The 18,809-nt window shown below is 42.6% G+C and overlaps 1 protein-coding gene across 6 annotated transcripts in view; it reads left to right on the top strand.

The window, feature by feature from the left end:
- The window catches only part of USP34 (ubiquitin specific peptidase 34), a 310,790-nt gene that overhangs the window by 264,840 nt on the left and 27,141 nt on the right, over positions 1–18,809 (top strand). For all 6 annotated transcript variants that reach the window (XM_039529334.1, XM_039529332.1, XM_039529335.1 and 3 more), the window contains 10 exons: positions 2,150–2,318; positions 2,406–2,480; positions 3,248–3,399; positions 3,760–3,808; positions 3,905–4,009; positions 4,139–4,183; positions 5,793–5,897; positions 6,718–6,865; positions 10,088–10,722; positions 15,893–16,050. In XM_039529334.1, the coding sequence (XP_039385268.1) occupies positions 2,150–2,318; positions 2,406–2,480; positions 3,248–3,399; positions 3,760–3,808; positions 3,905–4,009; positions 4,139–4,183; positions 5,793–5,897; positions 6,718–6,865; positions 10,088–10,722; positions 15,893–16,050 (1,641 nt within the window). The remainder of the gene's footprint in view (positions 1–2,149; positions 2,319–2,405; positions 2,481–3,247; positions 3,400–3,759; positions 3,809–3,904; positions 4,010–4,138; positions 4,184–5,792; positions 5,898–6,717; positions 6,866–10,087; positions 10,723–15,892; positions 16,051–18,809) is intronic.

The raw sequence follows: 18,809 nt of genomic DNA, 5'->3' as shown, positions 1-18,809 counted from the left end.
GTCTGATGCGTCAGACCTGGGATGGGGGGCCATGTGGGGAACGTCCAGACCCGAAGTCTGTGGTCGGCTCAGGATCTGACCCTCCACATAAATGTCAAGGAGCTCAGGGCAGTACGACTGGCGTGCACGGCCTTCCGCTCACACCTGAAAGGCCGGGTGGTCAGAGTCCTCATGGACAACACGGCCTTGATGTTATACATCAACAGGCAAGGCGGGGCCTGATCCTCTGCCGTGAAGCCCTCAGGCTGTGGGACTTCTGTATAGCCCATGACATCTGCCTACAGGCCTTCCATCTGCTGGGCGCCCGGAACGCATGGGCGGGTCGCTTGAGCGGGGACTTCTCCTCAGCACGAGTAGCCTCTCCACCCAGTGGTGGTGCACAGACTTTTTCAAGGGTGGGGAGCTCCCTGTTCATGACTCGACAGAGCCGTCGCTGTCCCCCGTTCTGCTCCGGCCAGTTTCTCTGTGCCTTTTCCCCATTCCTGCTGATTGGCAAGGTCCTGGAAAATAGAAAGACGGACAAGGCCCGGGACCTTCTGATTGCCCTGGCATGGTCCAGACAGCATTGATACGGGACCCTCATGGGCCTGGCAGTCACTCCTCCATGGCTGTTGCCATCCTGCCCAGACCTGCTCTCCCAGGACCAGGGCCGCCTCCTCCACCCCAGCCTAGCGGCACTCCACCTCACGGCATGGCTGCTCAGTGGTTAGGCAGGGAGGAAAGGACAAGCGCATCCTCCTAGAAAGCAGGTGGCCCTCCACGCGTCGAGCCTACTTGGCAAAGTGGTCTCGGTTTTCCAGATGGGCGGACGAGCGGGGCGTTTCCCCGGTGGCCGCCCCTATCCATCTTATCCTGGACTACTTCCTTCACCTTAGAGCCCAGGGCTTAGGGCCCTGATCAGTCAAGGTGCACTTGGCGGCCATATCAGCCTTCCATCCGCTGGTGCAGGGCCACACGGTATTCTCCTATGCTACGACTGGCTGATTCCTTAAGGGTTTGGATCGTCTCTTCCCGTATGTTAGGCCCCCAGTCCCGCAGTGGGACCTAAACTTGGTGTTGGCCCATCTCACAGGGCCCCCGTTTGAGCCTCTAGCTACGTGCTCCTGGTCACACCACTCATGAAAGGTGGCCTTCCTGGTTGCGACCACGTCGGCTAGGTGGGTCTTGGAGCTCAGAGCCCTGACCTCCGAGCCCCCGTACATGGTGTTTCATAAGGATAAGGTCCAGCTCTGCCTACACCCCTCGTTCCTCCCGAATGTTGTCTCTACCTATCACATAGGTCATGACATTTTTCTGCCGGTCCACATGCTGGATGTGAGACAGGCTCTGGCTTTCTACCTGGAGCAGACTAAGCCAGGATATTAACAGTTTCTCTTGGTAGTGGTGTTGGCACAGGTACTGAAGCTAAAAACATATCTAAGGAAAATGCACGGGCAATGTATATATTTGCCTTTCCTCTTAGGTGAGTTGTGAGAAGAAGGAGAAGGTGCCATAAGCAGATAATTGAGTTAGTAAATCAGGCTGCTTTTGGCTAGACAGTATTCATGAAGAGCACAGCTGCTGAGGATGGAAGGGAGAGGATTCGGTTCATTTTAAGTTTCTAAGACAAAAGATTTTTGAGATTAGAATGTATTTAAAAAGCATTAGAAGAAATTTTCTAAACATGATTAACGCCTACTTTTTTCTGATACCCATATCTCTGTTGCTTGTCTAAAACAAATGTATCTGCTGGACACAGGTCACATTTGCAAACAACACCATAACATTCCTGTACAATAATCATTGTCTGACTTGATAACTGAGAAAATTTGACATGGATGTCAGAGAGAGACTAAATATGAAATCCCATTATGCTTTTTTACAAAATTCCTCTTCTGACTAAAACTATGCTCTAATAAATTTATTTTCACCCTTGTAACACTGACAAGCATTTCAGTGGTAGGTGCCATTTATAATTTGAGTGATTATATTGTGATGTATAATTGTCACCCATGGTATACTTGCCATAGCTGATATTGAGTTAGAGCCTTGAGTCTTTACGGTAAGAATGGAATATGTAAACATAGATTTGTTGAACTTCTATTTGGACTGGTTCAAGATCATTTTGTCTAATGCAAGTTTAAGATACTAAATTGAACTATGTTTTCAGTTCGGACGACATGGATGGTCCTGTGGAAGATATTGGTAGCCGCTCATGTGTAACTCGCTTCGTGAAGACGCTCTTGTCAATTATGGAGCATGGTGTTAAACCTCACAGTAAACATCTCACGGAATACTTTGCATTTCTTTATGAATTTGCCAAAATGGGAGAAGAAGAGGTGAATATAGCTTTTGTAGTTTTAGAAATTGTTTGTATATATAAATGTATGTGTATTACTCAGATAACTCAATATTTACATTTTCAGAGTCAGTTCTTGCTTTCATTGCAAGCCATATCAACAATGGTCCATTTCTACATGGGAACGAAAGGACCTGAAAACGTAAGTTTAAAATAACATCTTTGTAGAAAAATAGATTTTCATGTTTTAATTAAGTAATCCTTGTTGCTTTGTTTTTTAATTTACCAGCTGATAAATAATATCAAAAGTGTTCAGTAAATTGTTGCACTTTAAAAGAAAAATTAATTTAATATGGTCATCTCAAATAAATGTAGTGTTTCTGGAAAATGCTGGATTGATTATGCTGTATACTGACGTTTTTTGTTTAGTACAGAATTAGCAGCAGACATTCCGGTTTCTCATACTGTCCTATCAGTGTGCCTCAAATCTGGTTTAGAGTGACCTCTTCTAGGCCTGAGAGGATAGGTCAGTTTCCATACCGACTTAGTCTTTGGCTTTTCAGCCGAGACTGGGAGTAATATTGCCCTCCGTGACAACAGTTTGTATTATGTAGACTGCTATCAGCTAAGATGTCAATTGAGACCAACTCACTTCATGTACACTTTGAACTTGCTTGCAATTTCTTAGCAATTAATTAAATTATCATAAAGGGATAAATAGGATGGTCTCAACCCAGCTTTTGAATTTGTGTTGTGTATTTTTCACATGCAAATATTTGAACATACAAAGCAGATCATTAGCTGTCTGTTTGATTTGATTTGTGCAAGCAAATTAGGGTGTTTGGAATGCTCAAAACTGAGAAAAAAATTTAAAACATTTATCAGTCTCTTTGAAACTCTGGTATATAATGTCAATACTGAGTTTATGGCTCTTCTCTCCCACCCCCCCACACACCCCTTTTTATCCAGCCGCAAGTTGAAGTGCTATCTGAAGAGGAAGGAGAGGAGGAGGAGGAGGAGGAAGACATTCTTTCATTAGCAGAAGAAAAATACAGGCCTGCTGCACTTGAAAAGATGATTGCCCTGATTGCTCTTCTGGTTGAACAGTCTCGCTCAGAAAGGCAAGAACTTCCAAGGGACAGATTCTGATTTTGATTGTACTGTATAAATCTGGAATTACTCTGGTTTTACACTAGTGTAACTTGAGATCGTACTCTGGCACAGTGTCTTTAGGACCAAATGACTGAAGTTCCTAGTAAGACCATTGAACAATCATTTTATAGGCCTAATTTTTAATTATTTAGCATGCTCAAATTATAGTAGCAGTTTTAATTTAATTCATCTATTTTCTCTTAGGTGTAACATTAAAACTTATAGTAGAGAGGATCTTGGGCTGACCTACTCAGTTCCTTGGTTGCTAGTACATAAATCCAGTTTAATGGTTTCTATGCTAAAATGATAAATATTTTGTTGTGTTTTAGGCACTTGACTTTGTCACAAAACGACATGGCAGCATTAACAGGAGGGAAGGTAATACTTCTAAATGTGAAAATATAATCAACTATCTTGAAAAAAATATTCATTAAAAGTTGTCAGATATTAATAATACCTTGGTACTTGTTACAGGGTTTTCCTTTCTTGTTTCAACATATCCGTGATGGCATCAATATCAGGCAAACCTGCAATCTCATTTTCAGTCTGTGTCGGTACAATAATAGACTTGCCGAACACGTAAGTACCAGCCACTGCTGTTGCTATTTGTTGAGAGGGTTTAACTGAACAGTGTACTGGGATGATTTAGTGTTACAACTGAACAAACATGAATCTAAAAGTGAGTTTTGTTTGTGTTTTGTTTTTAAGATTGTGTCCATGCTTTTCACATCTATAGCAAAGTTGACTCCTGAGGTATGTAAAGAAACTGCCTATCTACTAAATGATTTGTCTTAATCTTTTTCTGTTTTAAATTACTAAATTAATCTTTTGACAGCCAAAGAATTCTGCATGGAAAATGATCCATTAAAAATTACATGAGAGGAAATAAAACCTTACCGCATTTTATACCAGTTTTCTAAAATAGATTACCCAATTCCAGATAATCACTTTGCTCAAAATCAAATAGCACTTTTCTAGATTCTTCGCACAGAGAGTTAAGAGAAATGATCTGATAAATAGAACTGTCTGTTGACTAAGATAAGTGGAGAGAACAGATTATCCTGTGATTGTGCAAGTCTTTGTGCAAAGTTCTGCAGTTAGATGCACACAAATGTTAGGTGGAATAAATCTCTGCTCTAAAAAACAAGCATATTGAGAGCTCTGTGTGCATTCCACATGGTAAAGATGTGCCAAATGGGAAGTGTATGCCCAGATAAGGCCATCTTCATTTGCTACTGTCAGAAAAAAGTAACGAGAAAAGTAGGGGTATGGCAAAGGGAGGAGACCTGATCTTACTTGGAAAAGAAGCACATGCTTAAACCAATCTCATGACAGCTTTGCTTTGTGTGTTAGAAGAGGCAATATCAGATGGTGACAAATCCATTTCCTTACACATGTGCTGACATCCACTAAATTTTAATGCTTTTTTCCCTTCACCCCAGTAGCATTTTGTCCTTGATGAAGAGTAAATTGTAAAAACAGAAAACAAAAAAAACCACCACCAGTATTTAGTTCAGTCTTAGCAAACTTTAAAAAAATATTTCAAATTAGAGCCAATATGATAGGTTACAAATGGTTGGGTAGTTTCAAAGGTAACCCTAAGCTAATAATTAGTTTGAACCCTGAATGACCAAATGATTGTTTGGTTTTGGGTAAAATTTTCAAGGTTTCGGGTTCCTGAGACAGACACATTTGAAACTGTTACCCTTCATGCAAATAAATTAAGATGATAATTTTACAGTGAGAGTGATACCATCTAGATAATAATGTGCTATATATGTCTGTCCTCCAACACACTGCAAGTGTACCACTGCCCTCTACTGAGAGGAATGTCCAAGCTGTCAAGTGTGTGTGATCACGTTATCCACTCCTGGCGAATACTGCTACAGTACTGAGATCCCTAGTGCAGGGGTGGTCGATTATTTTTTGTCAAAGTCCAAACTTCTTGGCCAAGGTGTATAGTCAAGGTCCAGATGCCAGAGAAAATAATTTAAAAATAACAACAATAATGATAATAAGTAAATAAAAAGATTTCAGGGTCCGTTCAAAAGCATTTGATGGTTTAGATTTGGCCTGTGGTCTACCTATGGATTACCCCTGCCCTAGTATGATCATCACTTGTTGCATTTTATTTACTGCAGCATACAAAGGATATAAGCCTTAGTCCTACTGTATATGTAGGAATATTTCTCAGGTTACAGCTAGACAAAGATTATTAAAATTGTTCTGATATCTGGCCTGTTTTCAAAGTTTTTTTTATGCAAGTATTTGGTTTAACATAAATATTTACAGAAGTGTATATTTACAGAAGTGTATCACTAAAAGTGATCAAAATGTATATATGTATCTTTGTGCATTACAGGCAGCCAATCCTTTTTTCAAATTGCTGACCATGCTAATGGAGTTTGCTGGCGGTCCTCCAGGAATGCCACCCTTTGCTTCTTACATCCTGCAGAGGATATGGGAGGTACAGTATGTAGAACAAATCATGTTGGATTCTTTTTGTCCTTGATCACTTTTTTTTCCTGCTAAAATACTGACAGTGTTTTAAAGGGAGAGTTCATTGTTATCCTTCTTTTTCCACTGTGTTAGTTTGAAGTTATAATTTAGTCATCACTTCTCGTTTAAAGAAACAGTGATAAGCTGATAGCCCATAACATTGAAATAATTTGTCTGTTTTTATAATGCCCAAAGTGTGCTAGGCATTTTATAAACAAGCAAGGAGACTCTCTGTCACCCTGTCATTTCAAGATAATAGGCCTTGTGTGAGAAGTGCATTTTAAGGTGTTGAAGGGGAAGAGGGTGCAGGCATTGAGAGCCTTCCTCTTCAACATAAACTGTAAAGATGCATGCCTTCAGCTCTAGAGGTAATCAGTTCAATCCCTGGTATTGGCCATCATGGCAGCCGTCACACTGGCAGATGTTCCACTTTGAAATCTTTGAAGGATGAGAGGCGATATGCGTCATCTTGGCAAAAAGTACAAAAAGAAAATATTTTTACAAATGGGATTACTCTCAAGGTTGGTTAAGTATCAGCCTTGAAAGTACCCCCCCTAAATTTGTAAACATTTTTAAACAATACTGTAAGATGTAAATAGAGTTTATTTGCTGGATCTAATAATAGTGGATGGGATTTTCAAAAGTGCGTAAGTGACTTAGGAACACAAAACCCATTGACTGTGATTTCATTGACCCATTATCTTACTAATTCTTAGTTGGTTTTGATACAATAAATCCTATAAAATATACTGTATTTTATTTGCTGCAGTTTTCCTCTTTTCTTCTAGGTGATTGAATACAATCCATCTCAGTGCCTGGATTGGCTGGCAGTGCAGACACCTCGAAATAAACTAGCACACAGTTGGGTGCTGCAAAATATGGAGAACTGGGTTGAACGTTTTCTTTTGGCACACAATTATCCTAGAGTGAGAACTTGTAAGTTTTATATAAGTTAAAGAAATTGGCTCTTCAAGTTATAAGTTATTATTAGGGCCCTACCAAATTCACGGCATGAAAAACGCATCATGGGCCGTGAAATCTGGTCTTTTGTGTGCTTTTACCCTATGCTACATAGATTTCACAGGGGAGACCACCGTTTCTCAAATTGGGATTTGTTTCTCAAAAGGGAGTCGCAGGGGGGTCACAAGGTTATTTTAGGGGGGTCATGGTATTGCCACCCTTACTTCTGCACTGACTTCAGAGCTGGGTAGCCGGAGAGCGGTGGCTGTTGGCCAAACCACAACACCCTTATTTCTGCGCTGCTGCCTTCAGAGCTGGGTGGCTGGACAGAGGTAGCTGCTGACTGAGGGCCCAGCTCTGCAGGCAGCAGCACAGACGTAAGGGTGGCAATACCATACCATACCATCTTTACTTTTGCGCTGCTGCTGGTGGCGGCTCTGCCTTCCGAACTGGGCTCCCAGCCAAGAGCTGCTGCTCTCCAGCTGCTTAGCTTTGAAGGCAGTGCCACCGCCAGCAGCAATGCAGAAGTAAGGGTAGCAGTACCACAACCCCCCTACAATAACCTTGCAACCCCTTCACAACTCCTTTTTGGGTCAGGAGCCCTATAATTACAACACTGTGAAATTTCAGATTTAAATAGCTAAAATCATCAAATTTATGGTTTTTAAAATCCTATGATCATGAAATTGACCAAAATGGACCATGAATTTGGTAGGGCCTAGTTATTATATATAATGTTTTCTTGCTACAAGTGAAAATGGAATTTTCTTGCTATTGTGCCTATTTGTTATCCACAGATTACTCACCTTGAGATAATTACCTTCAGTAAAGCTAATTTTAACTTGATTGATACCTACTATATCTCATCCATAAATGTTATCGTGATGAAAAACATAATTTGATTTATTTACCTGAATAACTTAGATTTCCAGAAAGCTGTACTTAGATTTCCAGAAAGCCTTTGACAAGGTCCCTCACCAAAGGCTCTTACGTAAATTAAGCTGTCATGGGATAAAAGGAAAGGTCCTTTCATGGATTGAGAACTGGTTAAAGGACAGGGAACAAAGGGTAGGAATTAATGGTAAATTCTCAGAATTGTGATTGGTAACTAGTGGTGTTCCGATAGGGTCAGTACTAGGACAAATCCTATTCAATTTATTCATAAATGATCTGGAGAAAGGGTGGCAAAGTTTGCAGATGATACTAAACTACTCAAGATAGTTAAGACTAAAGCAGATTGTGAAGAACTTCAAAAGATCTCACAAAACTAAGTGATTGGGCAACAAAATGGCAAATGAAATTTAATGTGGATAAATGTAAAGTAATGCACATTGGAAAAATAACCCCAACTATACATGCAACATGGGGGCTAATTTAGCTACAATGAGTCAGGAAAAGATCTTGGAGTTATCGATAGATAGTCTCTGAAGATGTCACGCCAGTGTGCAGAGCGGTCAAAAAAGCAAACAGGATGTTAGGAATCATTAAAAAGGATAGAGAATAAGACTGAGAATATATTATTGCCCTTATATAAATCCATGGTACGCCCACATCTCGAATACTGTGTACAGATGTGGTCTCTCTCCCTCAAAAAGATATTCTAGCACTAGAAAAGGTTCAGAAAAGAGCAACTAAAATGATTAGGTGTTTAGAGATGGTCACTGATGAGGAAAGTTTATAGAGTCTAGGACTCTTGAGTTTGGAAAAGTGAAGAGTAATGGGTGTCATGAGTGATGTTGAGACAGTTAATAAGGAAAAGTTATTTACTTATTCACATAATACAAGAACTAGGGGTCACCAAATGAAATTAATAGGCAGCAGGTTTAAAACAAATAAAAGGAAGTTCTTCTTCACGCAGCGCACAGTCAACTTGTGGAACTCCTTACCTGAGGAGGTTGTGAAGGCTAGGACTATAACAATGTTTAAAAGGGGACTGGATAAATTCATGGTGGCTAAGTCCATAAATGGCTATTAGCCAGGATGGGTCAGAATGGTGTCTCTAGCCTCTGTTCGTCAGAGGATGGAGATGGATGGCAGGAGAGAGATCATTTGATCATTGCCTGTTAGGTTCACTCCCTCAGGGGCACCTGGCATTGGCCACTGTCGGTAGACAGATACTGGGCTAGATGGACCTTTGGTCTGACCCGGTACGGCCTTTCTTATGTTCTTATGTTCTTATGTTAATGATATATTTACATTTTCTGTGTCTGACATAGTTAAATTAATATGGTCCAAGTATCACATGGGATAGGCTTCAGGGGAAGGAGTAGTCCAGGAGGTTACCCTTAGAATTTTCACCAAATAGTTGCATTCTAGGTAGGAGTGGGATTTGCTATCCCTTTTACTCCTCCCCCACCCCCCGACCCTCCAAAATTAGTAATTGGTTGAGCCCCTTAAACTTACAGATCCCAGAGAAGCCTGCACTAACTCCAAATTCTTCTGGGTCTGTGGTGGTGTGGTAGAAGCCATGGTTGCCTCTGTCTTTGCTGTTCCTACAAACCTCACGTCCATAGGAACAAGGGCGGCTCTAGCTTTTTTGCCGCCCCAAGCACGGCAGGCAAGCTGCCTTTAGCAGTGCGCCTGCAGGAGGTCCCCGGTCCCGCGGATTCGGTGGCTTGCCTGTGGGAGGTCCACCGGTCCCACAGCTTTGGCATACCCGCCGCCGAATGCTGGAGTGCTGGTGCCTGGAGCTGCTGCTGCATAGGAATGGTGATAGTAATAGTAGTAGATTTCAATCTGTTTTAACAGATATCCTGTGGCTTTGGGTTGGGAGACAATGTGTATACACTGGAGGCACAGCGTTGCAGCTCCCATTTATAGATAACACTGAAGATCTAGTGAGATCTGATTAACTAATAAACATTTTTGGAATAAAAGAATAAAAGAATTATTTGCATTTCAGCAACAGGCTGCAATTGGATGCATTGTGTTCTAGTAATTAGGGCAGAGCAATGAACAGGGAATTAGAATCAGAAGATCTGAGTTCTATTCTCAACTGTGCTCTTGACTCACTATATGGCCTTGGACACATCTCAGGTTTACTGTATCTCAATTTTTCTATCTCCAGTTTGATGGTAATAGTACTTACCCAACTTTGTAAAGTGCTTTTTGATCCACTAGTGAAAATAATCATATAAATATTAATCTGCATGTCCTGTTCAAAGATTTGACAGATTTGTTTTTTGTTTTATTTTGAAGCTGCAGCCTACCTTTTGGTGTCACTTATTCCAAGCAATTCATTCCGTCAGATGTTCCGATCAACTCGATCCTTGCATATCCCTACACGTGACCTGCCTCTCAGTCCAGATACTACAGTAGTTCTTCATCAAGTCTACAATGTACTTCTTGGCCTGCTTTCAAGAGCAAAACTGTATGTTGATGCTGCTGTTCATGGCACTACTAAACTGGTGCCCTACTTTAGTTTCATGACCTACTGTTTAATCTCAAAAACTGAGAAACTTATGTTTTCCACTTATTTCATGGACTTGTGGAACCTTTTCCAGCCCAAACTTTCTGAGCCAGCTATAGCCACCAACCACAATAAACAGTCTTTGCTCTCTTTTTGGTATAACGTATGTGTTGACTGCCCAGAGAATGTACGCCTTATTGTACAGAATCCTGTGGTGACAAAGAACATTGCCTTCAATTACATCCTAGCAGACCATGATGATCAGGATGTGGTGCTTTTTAACCGTGGGATGCTGCCTGCCTATTACGGCATTCTGCGATTATGCTGCGAACAGTCACCTGCATTCACAAGACAGCTGGCTTCTCATCAGAATATCCAGTGGGCCTTTAAGAATCTCACACCACATGCCAGTCAGTACCCAGGAGTAAGTACATTCATTCTGAATAGATATTTTGACATTTGTTCTAAATGTCTCCTCAGTTATTGCTCGACTATATTTTTTATAAAAAATACTTTGAACTAGACAAAAGCTCAACTTTACATACCTAAAAACAAATATATTATTGAGTCTTTAGTTCCCGTTATGAATAACCATAAAGTTTATAGGGCCAGCCCCTGAGCACCAGTTCTTCTGCAGCAAAGCAGCTTGGGAATGAAAAGATGTCTCTAAGCAACCTTTGTGGTTCCCACTGATCCTGGAGCTTCTGTACACTGATCTGGTCATGAGGAACAGTTAAGAGCAACTTTTTTGGTGAGGCCATGAAGTGGTATGGTATAAAGCGAACTATACCAATGAAATCTCTTAAACTAGTTTTCCACCTGCTTTGAGCTGCTGGAGCAGAGCCAGAATTTGGCCTGTTGTGTCCTGTGCAAACAATGGGTAGTTATTTGTTCTGTTATTGTAAAGTCTATGTTCCTCTTAGAAATTGTTGGTCCATTGACCATTATAATATCTTACCTTAAGAAAGAATGTTGTCCGCAACTTATTTTCCCCTGTAAAATAATTAGAATGTCTTCTTGCAGGTTAATGTACATAATGATTTAAAAAGTTGTTTATGAGCAACTTAGTTTGTTTGGCACCAGTTTATCTGGCACGCAGTCACTTTTCAGAGTAGAGCTGTACTGTAAATGGGGATGAAACCGTGTGACCATCTGGGTGACATCAGTCATATGAAAGGTGTCTGGTTGAAATGAATAGTTTATCCTCGTCCATCTTATTCAGGAGTTCTCAAGCTCTGGCCAGCTGAGGGCTGTGTTAGCAAGCAGGTGCCCATTGACCACATTTTATTTCCTAAGGTGGAATAAAATTCAGCTGCCCTTATCTCTGTTACAGTGATTCTATCTAAGGAATTTCCATTCCCACCATGAGATGGAGCACTGTGGGATCAGTAGATTTCCTAAAAGCATGCTAAAGATGAGGGTGATTCTTCAATAGTGTCCCTGACGATGCTCAATTTCAAGTGCACAAACACCCCATGCATCTTTGGAGGTTTTCGATAACAGGGCCCATTTGGCCTGCATATGCACTGTAGACATCCTTGTACCCCATACTGAAGATATATAGAACTGTGCAGGAGAACTTCACTTAGTTCCTTCTCAACAGCCCTACAAGCTGAGATGGAGCATCTAGCGTGCCTGCTTCAAGTTTAGCTTATTGCTTAACCTTACATTTTTAGTGTTAATTTGACATTAGTTTAGTTGACTTAGTTTTATACCTCTTTGAATTTAAGTTGTTCCTTTTTTGTTAATACCCCTTCCCCTCCCACCTGACTGGCAGTCTTGGGGGTTGTTGTTTAGTGCAAAGTATGCCAAGATCCCTGGGATTCAAATGCTGCCTCTCCTGCAAGAAACTCACCCTAGTTAATGACTGAGGCACCATATACCTTGCACTTGCAAGATCTGCATTTCTTTTAAAAGTAGATCACAAAAGATGGGAAGATTATGGTGGAGCAAGCCCTGCCACCAGCTTTGGATCCAGGCTCAGAAAGCCCCCTGTACATCAGCCTCTGGGTACACTTAGTGCTCCATCAACCTCTGTATCCCAGTCATCAATATCTTCACAGGAGAAGAGTATGGAGAGTACTGATGGGGCCCCGAAGTAGGGGAGCTAGATCTCCTAACAGAGACTCTTCATCTAAGGGAAGCTGTTCACCTCAGAGACTGACTACTTGGGAGACCTCAGGTCCCTGGGGGAATACTGTTGAGGCTCCAGGCTGCTCCAGTACCAGGAGCTCTTTGAAGACTTTCAGTACTTTGAAAAAACACAGTGCCAGACATACATTGTTACCAAAACCAACTCAGGTACAGTCTAAGCTTTAGCTTTAGCAGAAACTCCAAGCACTCTGCCTCTTGGAGATCAGCACTACCTACAACTTCTGGGGTACTGGTTCCGTTACTGACACGAAAGAATCATCAACATCCTCAGTACTGTCATCATCTATTTAACATGTCAGCATCGACACCATTTTCTAAAGTGAGACTGCTGAAGCAGTCAGCTCTTGGTACCAACTCTGGCCACGATGGAGCCTCATATTACCTCTTCTTCCATACATCCAGTGCTACAGGAATTTAGATACTCCAGGGAGTTGTTTGTTTTCAGATAAAGTCCCCACTGTTAATGGGTACTGACAACTATCAATACCAAGATCATCTGGGTCACCTGGTCCCTTATCTTTACTCAGTACCTTCTAGTTCTCTAGTACCTACCACACAGGACAGACAGCGATCTTCACCTTCACTGTTTGCCCTGACCTTGGACTATGTTGAGGGTGATTCCTCCGACTCCCAGATTTCAGTACAGGGATCTCCTGTCCGTCGTCAAAGGGACATTTTCCCGACCACCTTCACTGAGAGGGAAATTCCAAGGGAAAAACAATTTTGTGTCCCTTCTCATTGGCATGGCCACCATCTTTTGCCTTATGGGCATCCCCCTCTTTTGTCTTATGGTCCACCTCATTGGCCCTACTGAGATCTATGAGCTGCCTATCACTAGCAGTTCTCAAGACTTAAATCCTCTCCAGGAGATCATTGAGAGAGACATTGTCTTGCTCCATCAGTCCTTCCTCAACAACCCCAACCTCAGAAGAAGTCTTTCAAGGAGCAAGAGGCTAGAGTGGACAAGGAAGTGACACTGAAGACTTAATATTTCATCATCGTCACAAGATGAGGAGATAATGTCCCTTCCTTCTCTTGCTGACCATTTTAAACAGTTTCAGAAACCTGTTAAATGCATTGCTGACTGTGACAAAGTTCCTCCTCTACCTTGGTGGGTCCTGCGCTTATTGGCGGATTTGCTCACCTCAGAGATTCATCGTGTGGGTCAGGAAACAGCCCAGAGACCTTCCCCTCTGGTAGAAGCCACAGTCCATGTCAATTCTTCCAGTGTCTGATCAGGAGTTGGGAGGTTTGGGGGGAACCTGGGCCCACCCTCTACTCCGGGTTCCAGCCCAGGGTCCTGTGGACTGCAGCTGTCTAGAGTGCCTCCTGGTACAGCTGCGTGATAGCTACAGCTTCTCTGGGCTACTTCCCCATGGCTTCCTCCCAACACCTTCTTTATCCTGGTGCCTGATAATGCTTATACTCCTCAGTCTTCCAGCAATATGTCTTCTCACTCTCAGCTCCTAATGCCTCTTGCTCCCAGCTCCTCGCATGCACACTACAAACTGAAGTGAGGTCCTTTTTAACTCAGGTGCCCTGATTAGCCTGCCTGCCTTAGTTGGTTGCAGCAAGTTCCTGCTTGTTCTGGAACTGCCCCTGTTACCTTACCCAGGGAAAAGGGATCTACTTAATCTGGGACTAATATTTCTGCCTTCTAACACTCTCCTATAGCCATCTGGCCTGACCTTGTCACATGACTCATTACAGATTCTGTTAGAGGAGGTTCAGGAGTCACAACAAACTGTTGAACATTTTGCATACAACAGCCGTCAGTTGCCTGGCTCTACCAGTGAATGAAGTCTTACTGGATCCTGCAAAGACCATCTGGCAAACTCATGCAGCCACACCACATGTGTACAAACAGGCTCTTAAATGAATTGCATCCCAATGGAAAAATCTGAATTTTTGTTTTCCCACCCTGCACCAAATTCTTTAGTTGTGGCATATGCCCTATGATAAAAAACAAACGCAAAATATAACCACGCCATGAAAAATGCAATAATTTTGTTGAATATCTCCCTGCAGAACATCGTGTCCAATTCAAGGCCATCATAGCCAAAGTCAGCTCCTAGAAAGAACCCCATTGCAGGCTTCCATAGACACAGCTGATGCTGCGGCCCATTCCATCTCCACTACAGTCATCATTTCTAGAGCATCTTGGCTACAGGTGTCTGGGTTTCGTAGGGAAGTCCAAAATACCGTTGAAGACATTCCTTTTGCTGGACTTACACTCCTCTCTGAGTCCACCGAAGAATGTCTCCATACTTTGAAAGATTCCAGGGCCACTCTTAGGTCCCTCTCCATATATGCACCTGCAAACAAAAGAAAATTTAGCAAAACAAAAATGACACCGAGAGCTCATCTGGCTCAGTTCTTTGCATACCGTAGGCCTTCTGAGCCACCTAAGGAAAGGCTAAGATATCAAAAGAAATGACCACCTACCATGACTCATTCCATCACCCAGACATACACTTTGGCACAAAGAGAGGGAGATCACTATTGCCTTTTATTTTTATTTAAAGTTAATATTTTTCAGTAATGCTGTTGAGGTAGGGATCTTGTATAATGGCCGAGTACCATAAGAAGGTTGGACTTTGGCAGCCTTATAACTATAATCAAACCATAACCAAGCCTCATCCGCCTTGAGTCTCTCTGAGTGGAGATTGTCGATCCTTTGGATCTGTCCACAAATTAAACAAAGAGTCTGGAAGATTTTCTAAATGGTTTGGTTCACATAGAAGGCTAATGCCATTCTGACATCCAAGGTATGTAGGGTAGCTTCTTCCAGAGTCTAGTGTGGCTTCAGGAAAATTTATAATCCTGGGAGAAGTGTCTGCTGAGATTGTCTGCATCTTGAAAGTTGCTCTAGAAAAGCCCAAGAACCTTGTGGCCACATGGATAAGGATTTCTTAATGTTATATATTTGTGCAGTTGTAGCAGTAATCTGCATTGATGGTAAGCATCAAGATATCCCAAGATATCTGCTGGTATAAAGGGACATCTCAATGTCCTTGCAATATGAGAATATTCTTTTTAAAACACCTTATGCCAATTCAGTTTGTTCTGAAAATATGTAATATGGTGAATATAATTAACTGATATCTCTCTCACTCCACACAGAAAACAGTAAGGGGTGAACAGAGACAGGTCTCTAGATAGAAAATTGTAGAAATATACACAACTTTTGAAGCTGTATTTATGTTTAAGTACTTTTATTTTTTTAATAAGGTAATATTTAAAGAATATCAGTGCTGTGTATTTTTCTGATTTCCCCCCTTCTCTAAAATATATAAAAAATGTCTTCTAGATTCTCGCATATATGTCACTTCAATGTATTACTTAATAGAAATAATGCAGCCTTGAAGAGGAGAATATAAACCATAATTTATTAATTAAAAAAGATTACTTTAACCTAATGTTTATTTTGTTTGTTTTAGGCAGTAGAAGAGTTGTTTAACCTCATGCAGCTGTTTGTAGCTCAGAGGCCAGATATGAGAGAAGAGGAGATAGAAGACATAAAACAATTTAAGAAAACAACCATAAGCTGTTATCTGCGCTGCTTAGATGGACGGTCTTGTTGGACTACTTTAATAAGGTATTACAGTACTGAAATGTTAGTGAGGCAAATTATTTTCAGTAAAAAAAAATGCACTTTTTAGAATTTGAAATATCATAAATTATTCTTCAGTATGGCTTACTTTATTATATTCACTTTTTGATAAAATCTGTTAGACTGTCTTTATAAATCTTGTTACTGTCTTTACTGTCACATACAAAACAGTAAAATTGTAGTTTGTCTCTGAAATACAGAGATTGGCTCTTTATATATAAAAACCTATTGTGCGTGAAAATAATAATTTAATTTATAAGTTCCCACCATGCAAGGAACTAAATAAATATAATAATTATCAGTAATTAAAAAAAATAAACATACATTATTGTTATTCAAAACAAAATGTTAGAAAGCCGTAACAAAGTGGTATCATTAAAATATTTTCTTTGATATAAAGCCTAGAAATTCAGTAGTAAAGCTGAAACTTCATTCTGTATCTTAACCCACCCTATTTTGCATAGCTTGGTGAGCATGTACAATGTGACAATTTACCCACCCTTGCAAAATTGTGAGGCACGAGTCAGGTACAAATGGTGGCTTTGGGGCAGAGTTTCTGCCTTATCTGAGATTATTTTATACATCACATCTGCAAAGAGTTTAAAGTTCTTAGACGCATCTTTTTGAAATTTTAGTTCTCTGTTGAATATGTGAAACTAGTGATTTTTTTTCCATTTTATTTATGGATATGACCATAAAATGGCTGCGTCACACAGGTCACATCACTGGGTGTGTAAACCCAGTAACGGATGGGCTGGAATGTTCTTGTGAGAAGAGAGAATCTCCTTTACTCCCCTAAGGGCATATACGTAGTCATCTGTCTTAGCATGGAAGCAGATACTCCGCATAATTGGATGGTCAAACTTAGTAGAAATATTAGTGTGTAATTATTATTTTTCATAAATATTCTTGTGTAATGCTTTATTTTCCATGAACAATACCCTGGAAACTATTGTTTGAGTGAAACAAATGGTAGCATTTAGCAGCTGTATGCATAAGCTTACTTAGGAAGGAACATGTGTGTTAATGAGTAGAAGAGGAGGTGTTCAGTATGTGGTGAGAACAAGAACTAGTCCCTGAATTCTTTTAAAATTCAATATTGTTTTTATTGCACCCAATATTGTTGCACCCTTAATTTGAGTGCTCAGTTAAATGCTCAACTGGCAAGGCAAAATCCTTTATTTCTTCTTCGAGTGATTGCTCTTGTGTATTCCACAGTAGGTGTGCATGCTCGCCACGTGGACCAGTGCCAGAAGTTTTTCCCTTAGCAGTACCCGTACTGGGGAGCACTGTGGCAACCCCTGGAGTGGCGCCTGTATATCGCACTATAAGGGGAGCCGCGGGCTCCCCCCACCCTCAGTTCCTTCTTGCCGCCAGTGAAGGTAGTCAGAACTTTTGTGCTCCAGCTTTGCTGCAGCCCTTCTTCTTGACCTTAGTGATACCATCGTAGATTGTTCTTCAGTGAATAGAGCGGTCTCAGGGCGTGCCCCGGGCTTCAAATCATGTGACTCCTGTCATCGTTCTATGCCCAAGAGCGACCCTCACGCTGAGTGTCTTCGCTGCCTGGGTGAGACTCACATTAGCGACCGTTGCAAGATCTGCAGGTCGTTCAAGCCAGTAACCAAGAAGAAGAGAGACTTTAGGCTTCGAGCTCTCCTGATGGAGTCGGCGTTGACCCCAACGCCGGTGCGCAGATCGGACTCGGCACTGGCCGTCACATCGTTGGTACATAGCGAGGCTCCGTTGACTAGCCGGCGCTGCTTTCCCGCCAAAAAGCAGGAGAAGAGCGTGACCTCGCAACGACGCCGCAATAAGGACATGGGGGAGGCTGGTCCCGCGCTGGGCAGCCCTCGATCTGCCTGGGCTCTAAGGCTCTGACTCGTGTGGAGTGGAGCAGCCCAGTGCCGTTGATACAGGCCTCCCCACTGGTACGGATGCCGTCAACGCCAGAGGCAGTGCAGGCTGCGATGGACATTATGTCCCTGGCTGTCCCGAGCGCTCAATCGGGCACGGGCCCTAGGTCACGAGGCAAGCCTGCTCTGGGTGCCCACCAGACCTCTCCAAGCAGCCACAGTTCCCGCTCCGAAGACCCCTCCCCGCACCACTCGGTGCGCAGCGGCCGCTCTTCTGACAGCTCCCGGCTGCCCTCGACACCGGCCAGACCATCCGGGCCGCCGCCAGGACGAGTGGAGGCACCGAGAGAGGCACCAGGAACGCTCACCTGCTAGACATGGGTACCGGAGTCGTTCTCGACGGGACAAGCGTCGCTACTCCCGTTCCAGCTCCCACTCATCTAGGCATCACACCAAAGGCTCCCCTCGGGGTACCTCAGAGTCACGGCACCGAGCAGGGCGTTGCCGTCACGCATACCGAAGCAGTTCATCATGTGGGTACCATTCGTCATCATCAAGATCCTGGTCCCGAGGGAGACAACGACACAGACGCTGCTCTTACTACTCCAGCGGCACTGAGCGTTCTTTGGAGACCTCGGCCTCAGGGCATGTCCACCCACCCTCAGCACGCACCGTTCTGCTGGGACACATATTGCCATCCCATGTTCAGCCGAACCAATGGCAAGGGGCTCCTTGGCAAGGACAGTGGTGCCAGTGGGCTCCGTACCTATCGGTGCCAGCCCAGGCGGAGGCCCATTCGGTCGCCGGAGCATCCCAGGCTCCGGCCGCCCACAAGACAAGTTGGTGGGTCACGGGTTGGCGGATCCACGCCTGGACTCTGACCTCGGGATC

This window comes from Mauremys reevesii, linkage group 3 (genome assembly GCF_016161935.1).
Source record: "Mauremys reevesii isolate NIE-2019 linkage group 3, ASM1616193v1, whole genome shotgun sequence".
Classification (NCBI taxonomy): domain Eukaryota; kingdom Metazoa; phylum Chordata; order Testudines; family Geoemydidae; genus Mauremys; species Mauremys reevesii.
This window is presented reverse-complemented; position numbering and strand designations above follow the sequence as displayed.